The 13751-nt window shown below is 38.9% G+C and overlaps 1 protein-coding gene across 1 annotated transcript in view; it reads right to left on the bottom strand.

Annotated features, from left to right (window-relative positions):
• Window positions 1-13505, bottom strand: part of Me1 (malic enzyme 1) — a 168520-nt gene extending 155015 nt beyond the window's left edge. Inside the window, 1 exon segment of the mRNA XM_027928254.2 lies at window positions 13339-13505. Within this exon segment, the coding sequence (XP_027784055.2) occupies window positions 13339-13416 (78 nt within the window). The 5' untranslated portion in view covers window positions 13417-13505.
• Between the last annotated feature and the right edge of the window lie 246 nt (window positions 13506-13751).

Below are 13751 nucleotides of genomic sequence, written 5' to 3'. Positions count from 1 at the left end.
GTTTCCGAAGTCCATATGAGTGATATGATTTTTCCCAACCTTTCACCTTCAGCCTATTATGTCTTTTCCTATCAAATGCATCTCCTGTAGGCAGCATATTGTTGGGTCTTGTTTTGTGATCCATTCTACTAGCCTGTGTCTCTTGATTGGTGAGTTTAAGCCATTAACATTTAGGGTTATTATTGAGATATGGGTTGTTCTTCCAGCCATATTTGTTTATTTATGTTACTAAACATGGTTTGTTTTCCTCTTTGATTATTTCCCCCCCCCCCCTTTACTGTCCTACCTCCCACTGTTGGTTTTCATTGTTATTTTCCATTTCCTCTTCCTGTAATGTTTTGCCAAGGATGTTTTGAAGAGATGGTTTTCTAGCTGCAAATTCTTTTAACTTTTGTTTATCGTGGAAGGTTTTAATTTCATCTTCCATCCTGAAGCTTAATTTCACTGGAAACACAATTCTTGGTTGGAACCCATTTTCTTTCAGTGTTTGAAATATGTTATTCCAGGATCTTCTAGCTTTCAGAGTCTGTGTTGAAAGATCAGCTGTTATCCTGATTGGCTTACCCCTAAATGTGATCTGCTTCCTTTCTCTTGTAGCTTTTAAAATTCTCTCCTTATTCTGTATGTTGGGCATCTTCATTATAATGTGTCTAGGTGTGGCTCTCTTATGATTTTGCACATTCGGCGTCCTGTAGGCTTCTAGGATTTGGGATTCTGTCTCATTCTTCAAGTCTGGGAAGTTTTCTCTTGTTATTTCATTGAATAGATTGCTCATTCCTTTGGTTTGAAACTCTGTCCCTTCCTGTATCCCAATGACTCTTAAATTTGGTCTCTTGATGTTATCCCATATTTCTTGGATGTTCTGCTCATGGTTTCTTAACAGTCTTGCTGAGCTGTCTATGTTCTTTTCAAGTTGAAATACTTTATCTTCATTGTCTGATGTTCTATCTTCTAAGTGTTCTACTCTGCTGGTAGTATTCTCAATTGAGTTTTTAAGTTGGTTTATTGCTTCCTGCATTTCTAGGATTTCTGTTTGTTTGTTTTTTATAACCTCTATCTCCCTGTATAGTTGATCTTTTGCTTCTTGGATTTGTTTATGTAATTCATTGTTGAAGTGATCTTTCATTGTCTGATTTTGCTGTCTGATGTCTTCCTTGAGACTCCAGATCATCTGAAGCATGTATATCCTGAATTCTTTATCTGATATTCCATCTGCTGCAGCTATTACCTCTTCTAACGTTGAGTTGACCTGCATTGCTTGTGGTCCTTTCTTTCCTTGTCTCTTCATACTGTTCGCGTTCCTTTCTACTTGGTGAAACTGTTGTGCTATTGAATTTTCCCCCTATATATTTATATTGGTCTTGTATAGTTGCAAAGTCTCCCTCGCAGGCGCGGGCGGCGGCTCTGCCCCTCCTCCAATTGGGGCAATGTGCCTACCACGCCGGCAGGCCGCTGGGCCTGCCCTGCCGGTCGGTAGCAGGTCCGCCTACCTTGCAGGCGCGGGCGGCGGCTCTGTCCCTCTGCGGGCCGCTAGGCTTGTTCTGTCGGTGGTCGCAGTTCTGCCTACTTTGCAGGCGCAGGCAGTGGCACTGCCCCTCTGCAGGCCTCTGGGGCTGTTCTGCCAGTGGGTCGCAGGTCCGCCTACCTTGCAGGCGCGGGGGGGGGGGCGGCTCTACCCTTCCTCAGGCCACTGGGCCTGTTCTGTCTGTCAGTTGCAGGTCTGGCCTGTTCTGATGGTGGTCACAGTTCCGTCTACCTTGCAGGCGCGGGGGGAGGGGGTGGCTCTGCCTCTCAGCAGGCTGCTGCTCCTCTTCTGCCGGTGGGTCGCAGGCCCGCCTACCTTGCAGGAATGATTGGAAGCTCTGTCCCGCCGCAGGCCACTGGGCCTTTTCTGTCGGTGGTCACAGTTCCGCCTACCTGGCAGGCGCGGGGGTTGGGGGGCGGCTCTGCCCCTCATCAGGCCGCTGGGCCTGCTCTGTGGGTGGTCACAGTTCCCTCTACCTTGCTGGCGCAGGGGGACGGGGCGGCTCTGCCTCTCAGCAGGCCGTTCGTTGCTCCTCCTCATTTTCTTTTATTACCTGTCTATGAGCTAAAAAATTTTCAGTAAGACAACTTAAATCTTAGGATCCCTGAAAATTTTTAGATATATATGATGTGAATTCATTTAAACCAGTTTTTATTTTTTCATACCAACAGAGGCATATTTACAGAGATATATTTAGAGATATATTTTGTAAAAATGTGTAAATAAGTCAGTTATATCTAAAACTTGACAGTAAAATGATTCAAATAATTCTTTTAGCTGGGCACAGTGATGCACAACTGTAATTTCAGCTACTTAGGAGGCTGAAGTGGGAGGATCCATTCAAGGCAGTCCAGGCAACTTAGCAATAACCCTGTCCCCTGCCTCAAAAAAAAAAAAAGAAAGAAAAGAAAAGAAAATTTTAAAACTTTTTCAAAAGAATTTTTACCTTAGCATTATCCTGCAGGGCCTATTCAACAAAGGATAATGAATTCAAAGTATATATGCAGGTTCTGACTTTCATTTGATTTTTACCAAGTATTTCATGTAGTTGAAAGATTAACAGCTATACATGTCTTGGGTTTCTAGACCATCTGTAATTCTGACTCTGTTAAAGCACCCTCACTACATTCACTCAGTTTTTCTCTTTTTTTGTTTTTTTTTTGGTGTTTTACTTTCTTAATCTTGAAAAAAACTTTTGGATCTGGGCTACACCTGGAGTGTAGTTCAGTGACAGAATGCTTGCAGAGCATGCATAATGCCCTGGGTTTGATTCCCAGTATCACCATCAAACACAAAGCACCTTATGGACTAGATGCCTAGATAGCAGAATAGTAAGCTGCTTCACTGCTAAGGGCAGCAAACAGGACAAGTAATCTTCCAGAATCTACTAATTAATCCTACATGTATCTTTTTGAGAAAAGAAGAAATGAAAATTAATAAACTCCTGGCATTTATTTTTGAAGTTTGTATGCAAACATAACTAAGAAAAAAAACTGTCCAGAGTGTAATGGATGTCCTCTTTATGCTTTGAGTATAACCTTGCTGCTCAACTCCAAGTGGTTTATTTTAAAACTGACATTTTCTTTTCTTTTTTTCTTCCTCCCCCACTTCTCCCTAACAGGGAAAACAAGACTTAACATTTTTCCCATCCCGAGCTAAGCTATCATGACCTTCACTGTCCAGAAGAATGTCAGTGCCCACAAGAATAAAGAAACTCCAAACCTGGGAAAGACAACAATGGCTTTCTCAAGGATACCCAATGGACATTATCCACTAGTAATATTTGTATCCCAGCCCTTGTATTCCTCTTTTAAAAGCCCTGAGTTCTTCCTGGCAGTGACAATCACACTTTTGGGACAGGAATCCCATTTTTCCTTTGCTAGCAAACCAATAAAACTTTTTCCTTTTTCTAAAAATCTTGTCTTCATTATTGGATTGGCAACAGAGACAAGCTTTCTGTATTGAGAGTATTTATCAGAGCCAGGTGCAGTAGTGCATGCCTGTAATCCTAGTGGCTTGCAAGGCTGAGGCAGGAGAATAATGAGTTTAAAGCCTGCCTCAGAAAAAGCAAGATGCTAAGCAACTCAGTAAGACTCTGTATCTAAATAAAATACAAAATGGGGCTGGGGATGTGGCCCAGTGGTCAAATGCCCCTGAGTTCAATCCCCAGTAACAAAAAAATAAAATAATAAAATAAAATCTTGAGCCAGGCTCAAGCACCTGTAATCCTAGCTAGCCAAGAGGCAGGAAGATCCTAAAAGCCATGGAATCCAAGGCCAGCCTGGGTAATACAGTAAGATCTTGTATCAAAAAATAAAATTTTGCTTTAAACTACTCATATTTAATTTATTAGAATATTTTAGTATACTATCTTGCTTTATGTCTTTAATAAAGAAAAACACAAGTATAATATCACACATTTATTTTTAAATATTTTGATATATATATTTCAGTATAATTGGTTTCATTTGTAGCAGTGTGTTCTGTATATTTAAAACTACTGCTTTTGGGACTTATGATATAGCTCAGTGGTAGAGTACTTGCCTAGCATGTATCAATTCCTGGGTTCAATCCCTAACACTACACAAAAAAAATAAAATAAAATAATATTAATAGTAATTATTGCTTTTAGGAGTCTATAGACTTTACCAAATTGCCAAAGGGACCTGACCCAAAACATGTTAAGAGTTTTTGCAAGGAACTATACTTCAGATTTACAAGTAATCTATACCTCCTATATGAGATTCCCAGAAATGCCACAAGATGGCTTTCTTGCCTGGGAGCCACAGTTTTTCTCCTTTACAGCTACTTTGAAGGGGGATGGGAAGTTCACTGTATTAGAGTTCTCAGAGAAACAAAAATAATATGTATATAAAGAGATTTATTATAAGAGAAATATTATACTTGGCTTACATGATTATGGAAGCTGAGAAGTCCCAAGATAGGAGTTGGCAAGCTAGAGATACAGAGGAGCCAATGGTATAGTTCCAGTCTGAAAGCCAGCAAGTTCACGACCCAAGAAGAGTTGATATTTCAGTTCAAGTTCAAGACAGGAAAAATCCATGTCCCAGGTCAAAGACAGGCAGGAGGAGACCCCTCTTACTCAGCCCTTATATTTTATTCAGGCTTACGTGAAGTGATTGTACAAGGCCTACCCACATTAGGTAGAACAACCTACTTTACTCAATTGAAATGTTCATCTCATTCAGGAACAGCTTCATAAACACTCCCAGAATATTATTTAATTAAATGGCTCACTCAAGCTGACATACAAATTGTCACACTCACCAAATATTTTTCAACAAATATCTGTTGAATTAATACTTACAGACACTACACCAAGGAAATAGTGGCATGTCAGTTATGGTCCACAGTCTCATCAAATTTACAATCTAGAGAATAGAACAGGATCTTTTACAAATAACTATAAAAACAACTGTTATAAGTATAGGAAAAAGGGAAAATCTAAGAGTTAATTTAGGAGTCAAAAGGAAAGAGTTACTGAGCTATGACGTTAAAATGAGAGCTGAAGGACCACTAAGAGAGTAGCTGTTCACCAGGTGAAAGGCTGGGGGATAGAAAGGAAGGAAACATCAGGGACATAAATCTTGATGCAGAAAAGCTTGGCTTCTTGAAGAAAGCATAGGGAAAGAAACTACATCAACTGTGGGATGAATGACCCAGCTAGCGAGGACTCAAGTTGGAGACATACTTTTCACACTTTTGCATCTTTTATTTTTATACAATGAATGTATAAGACTATTTTTTAAATATTTACAACCTTTAGTTATTATAATCATGCTCCCAAACAAAAGCTTTTGAAATGGAAAGAAAATAGTGGTCAAGAAACAAAAGCTGCAATGACTAAATGGAAGTTTTAGAACTGGAAAATATAATAAATAATTTAGTCATTGGGTGGGCTCAAGAACAGAATTGAGAAGAATGAAAGTGGGAAGAGCCTCTTCAACAAATGCTGCTGGGAAAACTGGAAATCCATATACAACAGAATGAAATTAAATCCCTTTCTCTTACCCTGCACAAAATTCAATGTGGATCAAAGACCTAGGCATTAGACCAGAGACCCTGCACCTACTAGGAGAAAATGTAGGCACAACTTTCCATCATGTCAGCTTAGGAAACGACTTCCTCAACAAGACTCCTAAAGCAGAAGTAGTAAAATCAAGAAATGGGATAGTATCAAACTAAAAGGCTTCTTCACAGCAAAGGAAACAATCAAGAACATCAAGAGAGGGCCTACAAAATGGGAGAAAAATCTTTGCCACTTGCACCTCACATAGAGCATTTATCTCCAGGATACACAAAGAACTCAAAAAACTTAACACCAAAAAAACAAATAACCCAATCAATAAATGGGCAAAGAACCTGAACAGGCACTTCACAGAAGAAATATGAATGGTCAACAAATATATGAAAAAAATGTTCAACATGTCTAGTAATTAGAGAAATGCAAATTAAAAACCACACTGAGATTCCATCTCACTCCAGTCAGAATGGTAATTATCAAGAATACAAGTAACAATAAATGTTGATGAGGATGTAGGGGAAAAGGTATATTCATACATTGCTGGTGGACTGAAAACTGGTTCAACCACTATGGAAGGCATGGAAATTTCTCAGAAAAGTTGGAACGGAACCACCATTTAACCCAGTTATCCTATTCCTCAGTTTATTCCCAAAGGATTTAAAATCAATATATTACAGTGAAGCAGCCACACCATTTATAGCAGCTCAATTCACAATAGATAAGCTATAGAACCAACCCAGGAACCCTTCAAAAGATGAACACATAAAGAAAATGTAGTTTATATACACAATGGAATATTCCTCAGCCATAAAGAATGAAATTATAGCATTTGCCAGTAAATGGATGGAACTGGAGACTGTCATACTAAGTGAAAACACACCATAGGGGGGTCAGGGAAGAATAGAAGTTCATTAAATTAGACAAAGGGGAAAGAAGGGAAGGGGGGATGGGAATAGGAAAGACAGTAGAATGATTTGGATATAACTTTCCTATATTTATATATGAAAACAAGACCAGTATAATTCTACATCATGTTCGACCACAAGAATGGGATCCTAATTAGAATAAATTATACTCCATGTATGTATGTCAAAATAAATTCTACTGTCATATGTATTTAAAAAGAGTTGAAAAAAACATTTAAGAAGCTTTGCTTTAATTACCTAAGTATATTAGTTTGTTAAGGCTGTCATAAAAAAAAAGTGGGATGGCTTGAACAAAATAAATTTATTTCCTACATTTCTGGAGGCTGGAAGTCCAAGATCACGTATTGGCAGGGTTGGTTTTATTCTGAGGCTTTTTTTTTTCCTGATCCATAGACAGCTTCTGACCTATAAACTATCATCTTCTCCCACAGTATTCACATGGTCTTTCCTCTGTATACATGTCCTTATCTCTTCTTTTAAGGACACTAGTCACATTAAATCAAAGCCTACCCTCATTTTAACTTGAATTTAACTATTTAAAAACCCTAAAAGATTCAATCTTATAGTACTGGGAGATATGACTTCAACACATGAGTTTGGGAGTGATATAATTCAGAACAAATCAATATCTTTATACATATAGACACATGTATACCACATAACAATCAACAAAGTTTGAAAATATCTTAGGAGCCCCTGACTGGACAATTTAAGTAAATGTATTTTAGTATAGTGTAAGCTTTAGAGGCCTAGCCCTAATATTGTACTAGAGTCTTAGGACTCCTTCAGCCTCCACATGCCCATAATGCGTTGGCATGAACATATGAGTATGTTAACTGATATTTTTACTCAAGCATTACTTGATTATTAAACAAAAAAAATAATAATCCTAGTGACTTCAGGTATGGGGTTTATATATTAAGTATAGAAGTTCTACTAGTTATATCCTATGTTTTCTTCATTATTTTATTATTCAATCTTCATTATTTTATTCCCAAATTACCAGATTAAACTATAGAAGCTTAAAGGTATATTATTTTCTTTAAATTCAATGGCCTCAAGTTTCTGAAAACAATTTAGTTGATGGCTAACTTAGACATACTGCATCTCCAGGACCTCAGGAAAAATAGTAATGTTTTACATTCTATAGGTTAATTTAAAATAAATATCCTTGGTTTTAAAGTATACTATATTTATGTATTTTAAGCTAAAATGTAAGAAATTTTCACCTGCCACCATTCTTTTTATTTAACAAATATTAACTTTAAACCCATTATGTTCTAACAAATCAACTAAGATTAGTTACAAAGTATACCAAACACTTCACAACTGCTAATTAGAAGAATTTGGACTTGAGTTCCTTTATTCTAGGCACAAAGTTTTGGAATGGTCACTCTATGAAATCCCATTTCCCACACTTGACAAAAAAGAAAGTGGAAAGTCAAAGCACAAAAATGAAAAATTTCAAACCTATACCTCTCTTCAATATTTCTTGTATTCCATATCACCAGTCTCAAGAGTCCTCAAATCAAATTCATCTTTCTACTTATTATAGCATATATTACTTTGTTTTTGTGATATCCTGCACTACCTCTGTTGTTTCAATTGCAGCAAGGTAGTGAATAGCTATGGAAACATATGGCTGTCCATTTCCACTATAATGGTTTTCATGTCAGTGGTATTTCCTGTTAAATAATAAATCAGTTTCTCATATTGCTGAGGCAACTCCAGAGAAAGGTAGCAGGTGAAAATTTCTAAATTATTCACTCTGGTATGGTTTACACTAAACAAAAAGAGAACTTTTCCTTAATAATCATCAGATACATTCTCCCTTCCCCACAACACACCCAACTAGGTCTTGACATGCCAAGAAGTAAATGGCTACCCAAGCACTTCCGAGAAGTCATTTTTTATATGTTAATGCTGACCAAAATTAACATTGATAAAACACTATGATTGGGGACCCAGACCCAAGTCTATCCCACCACTGGCAGACACCTACAGAGCTCAGGCTCCAGCACAGGACCACCTCTTCCAACCAGAAGACCACGATGGGAGCTAAGGCTCAGCCCAGATCCACCCACACCAATATACACAGGACTCAGACCCAGGGTAGGTTTGAGTTCGCCAGTCCCCCCACCCCTCCTGGCACCCGGGAGCCTAAGCCTAACCCACTTCCATCTTGGGATACTGCAGACATTGCCATAGCCTTCCCCACATAGTAGCCCCATACGTTTCTGACAATAGGCAGGGCCTAGAAGCAGCTGCATCTCAGAGCAGGCATCCTAAAGACAGCGTAAGGCTCACCCTTTCAACCCCACCTCTGTAAGATATTCCGTCTATATTGGGACACCTCTACTATTATCTTGAGTTACCTCGGCTATTGCTGCCACCACCATTAGTTGCAGTAGCATACATTGAGGGACACCAGCAGGGTCCAGAAGCCCAACATCAAGGTGAGATACAGATAATCTGCACAGGTACTACAAAAAAATAGGGTAGGAACTGTAATATCTCAGATCCACACTGTAAGAAAGGAAAACACATAGACAACATGAAAAAACAAGGGAGGAAAGTGTCCCAAACAAACCAGGATATTACAATAATAGAACCCATGGACAGCAAAGTTGATGAAATGTCAGAGAAGGAGTTCAGAAGGTTCATAATTAAAATGATCTGTGAATTAAAGAATGAGCAAATACAGGCAAAAAATTGATTACTCCAACAAATAGATAAGAGAGTAAATACAGATAGCCAAAAATAACTTCAAGAAAGAGACAGAGACTCTTAAAAAAAAAAACAGTCAGAAATCACTGACATGAAGAAAACAATAAACCAAATGAAAAACACAATAGAAAGCGTAACCAACAGACTAGATCACTTGGAAGAAAGAACGTCAGATAATGAAGACAAAGTATACAATCTGGAAAATAAAGTTGACCACACAGTGAATATAGTAAGAAACCATGAACAGGACATCTAAGAATTATGGGACAGCATCAAAAGACCAAATCTAAGAGTTATTGGGATAGAGGAAGGCAGAGTTTCAAACCAAAAGAATGCACAATCTCTTCAATGAGATAATATCAGAAAATTTCCCAAGCATGAAGAATGAACTGGAAAACCAAATACAAGAGACGTACAGGATACCAAATGTACAAAATTACAACAGATCTACACCAAGACACTTTATAATGAAAATGCCTAGTATACAGAATAAGGATTGAATCTTAAAAGCCACAAGAGAGAGGAATCAGATCACATATAGGGATAGAACAATTCGAATCTCAGCAGGTTTTTCAACCCAGACATTCAAAGCCAGGAGATCATGGAACAACATATAGCGAGCTCTGAAAGAACATGGATGCTAACCAAGAATCTGATATCCAGCAAAATTAAGCTTTAGATTTGATGATGAAATAAAAACCTTCCATGATAAACAAAAGAATTTACAACTCGAAAACCTGCACTACAGAACATCCACGGTAAAATATTCCATGAAGTGGAAATGAAAAACAATGATGAAAATCAGCAGAGGGAGGTATTACACTAAAAGGAAAAACTACTCAGAGGAGAAACCAAGTCAAATAAGTTCCAAAAATAAACAAAAATGGCTGTGAATACAAATCATGTCTCCATAATAACCCTGAATGTTAATGGCCTAAACTCACCAATCAAAAGACACAGACTAGCAGACTGGATTAAAAAAAATTATATTAACAAGGATATTTATCTTAGGATAATATGCAAACTATCGCTTCAAAAGCCACCTGCTTTAAAAGCTAAGTACTGTTTAAAGACCAAAAGAAACAAAAACATGGCTCATTCATCTCTTAAGTATTTATTTAATGTCCACTGAACAAAATATTCTACTAAATATTATAATCCCTACAAAATAAATGAACAAGAAAAAAATGAGAATTCAGTAAATACAAAATTATTTAGTACAAAAGTGTTACATGACAATAGGACTAAAATGATTAGGAAAGGTTTCTTAAAAGAAATCATTATCAATTAACTAATGACATTTTAATTTTAGGAAAAAATTGAGAGAATCAGCAAATATATTTTAAATAGAAGGCTATGTTGGGAAATTAAGGAGATAAATTTGGAAAAGACAGTAAAACTAATTGATAGACTGACTTTACATTCAACATAATAGGACATAATAACATATTAGGAATACTTGGATAACAGAAAGAAAATGTGAAAAAAAATGCTAACTAATGTTCATAATTCTTCCATACCTGTATGGGCAGATCATGATAATGGAAATAAAACCAGAAAAATCACTGTTACCAATGTACAGTGATGAAGATCTGTGTTGGTTTGGTTGAAGAAGCCTTTCCATATCCAAGTACCAGGCTGGACTGTTAGAGGAAAGTTACAATAGCTCAGGGATAGTGTCTCTTTGAAAAAAAGTCAGCACCAAAAAAAGGAAAAAAAATAGTTTCTGGACTACTAGCAAACTTGAAGGTGTCTTGAGTGTATGGAAAATCAAGAAGGTGCCATTTCTCTGGTTTCAATGGTACATGTAAGGAAATACCATTACTTCCATGAGGCACCACATCAATGTTCTGGGACTGAATGAAAGGTATAAATGTTGTTATATTAATTCCCCCAAAGCTAGTGAACTAGATTTTGAGTCCAACTTGACATAACACAGATAGCAAAACTTCCACTATAAATTTTAAAAATGTGTCCTTTTTTTTAGGTTATTAATATATTTCTTTGCAATGATAAGAGCCAACTGTCTGCCAGATACTGATGAAAGCATTTTACTAGTAATCCTCAAAACAATGTTTATTTCTGACATTTATATGACTGTTATAACACATATAATCTTTTGGAAAACTTGATTTACTGATTTTATTGTTTTTGTACACTATGACTTCCTCTCTTCAGATTTTTATTTTTTCCCATTTTTTATTCATGCATTATTGTTGTACATAATGGTGGGATTTGTCGTTACATATTCATATATGCACACAATATAACAATATAATTTAGGGCTGGGGACGTGGCTCAAGCGGTAGCGCGCTCGCCTGGCTTGCGTTCGGCCCGGGTTCGATCCTCAGCACCACATACAAACAAAGATGTTGTGTCTGCCAAAAACTAAAAAATAAATATTAAAATTCTCTCTCTCTCTCTTTAAAAAAAAAACAATATAATTTAGCAATGTCATTCCCCAGTATTTCCCCTTTCCCTCCGCCAAAATATGTTCTTAATATATTAATGCTGCACCTTTTTACCTTTTGTGGGAGTTCTTTGTGATAATACAATTCTGAAGAAAGTACTATTACAGGAAAACAGGAGTCAAAATGGTTTTAATAGCATAAATTCCTAACAAAAACATAGTAAAGGCGTAATTACTCTTGCTTGGGATTGCTTATTTCACCTACCTAGTCTTAACAGACACTCTCATCCAGGACTTCAAAAAAATAAAAAAAAAAATAAAACAGATTATGTTACTTAATGTGGTCTTGTTAAGTGTCAACCCATAATTTGGTCATAAATTTCAACAGGAAGGTAGGTAACACATGAAAGTCACAAATTGTTTTGTCACATCAAATTTTACCTTTGTTCTACTGAAAATAGGTCCCAACCTGCAGAATAATAAAAAAAGGAAAAAGAATCAAACTGGAAAATTTGTTTTGAGGAAAAAAATAAGCAGAAATCATTTTTAAAGTCATACTATATGACCATAAATACTAAACAATCATAGATTTGAAAAACTTGCCTGTCACCACAAAATTTAAAAACTCACTATAATTTACTAAATAAATCACAAGCCTTCAAGCCATAGTAGTGATCAACAAATTGCCAGCATCATGACTGGGTGTTAAAGCTGAGGTCCAATGATTAAGGAATAAGGGTATTCTACAAAGGGACAACCAAAATAACTACGCAGACCTCCGGTGCTGACCCGTGGCATTTTCAATGTACTGAATAAATAGGAAATGTCAGAACTACACACATAGGAATACAAAAGGAAAAATCCAGACAAACCTGGCTATCAAATAACAATGTGACTGCTGAGTATGGAAATGATCAATTCTGAGTTACTTTCATTTAAGAGTTATCTTAGGTGTTTATACTACATTACCAGTGAAGAAAAAGGAAATGTTAACAGGATTTGAAGATTCTGAATAGAGCATGACAAAGTCTTATTAAAAATAAATAAATAAATAACTCCCAAAAGGCTTGATTTGGAAAAAAATAAAATAAAAAGAAGAAGAAGAAATTTTAAAAGAAAGAAATTTTTAAAAAGGAATGGCTTCACCCAAGCCCCCTGCTAGGAAGGGCTTTTCTATCAAGCCATGCCATGCCAAGGTTCCAAAGCAGAAGCCACCCATCAGGCATTCCCAGACTCAGAACCATGTCACTCCGGAAACGGAGAGGCCTTGGAAATTAGATGCTTAATGTGATCCAAGGCACTCAGATCCCATTTCGACCCAGGCCGTACCAGCCTGGATCCGCAGTAGCCTCCAAGGATTGCCACACTGAGTGGAACCCGTAGAGGTGGGGGGCACACCGTGGCTGACCTGGCAGTCCGCCTGCCACCTTCTTGGTAACACCCAACTCGCACCTTCCTAGATTGGGATACTGCTTAAGAACAGCCAGAAAGTTGCAAGTTACACCTTTTCCCCGTTTCCCGGGACGGGATGCGGAGGACCGCCCAGCCACCACACCCTGCGGCTCCGACCTGGCGGGGCGTTCCCGTCCGCGGAGCCGGCACCCAGGCCCACCGCCCCGCCGTCCACCGGCGTCTTCCCGAGGAGCCTGCGGAGGGCGAGGCCCTGCTGCGGGACCACCCAAGCGACCGGGCGCTGCAGGCTTACCTTGTTGAGGTGGGGGTTCCGCGTCAGCAGGTAGCCGCGCTGGTGGGTGTGGCGGCGGCGGGGGGCCGTGGGCTCCATGGCTGGCGCGGGGCTGGGCAGTGAGGTCCGGCCGGAGCGCGGTGCAGGCGGCGAGTGCTGCTGAGGCGCCGGCGCGGAATGCGGTGGCTACGGTGGCGGCCGCGCGGGGAAAGGCCTCGCGGCCGGGGGCGGGCGTGGGTGGCGAGAGGGGGTGGACGCCGCGGGAGGAGCCCGCGCGAAGCGGTGAGCCCGGCCGGGCGGCCTGCGAGAAGCGCTGAGTCATGGCAGGAGATCAGCCCAGCGGACGTGCGAGGAGGAGGAGGAGGAGGAGAAGGAGGAAGAGCTGAGCGCTGGGGGTGCCGCAAGGACTTGGGGGCAGGTGGCCGCGGGCCGGG

Source organism: Marmota flaviventris, chromosome 6 (assembly GCF_047511675.1).
Source record: "Marmota flaviventris isolate mMarFla1 chromosome 6, mMarFla1.hap1, whole genome shotgun sequence".
Lineage (NCBI taxonomy): Eukaryota > Metazoa > Chordata > Mammalia > Rodentia > Sciuridae > Marmota > Marmota flaviventris.
The sequence above is the reverse complement of the archived record's forward strand: the minus strand, read 5'-3'. Positions and strand labels throughout refer to the sequence as shown.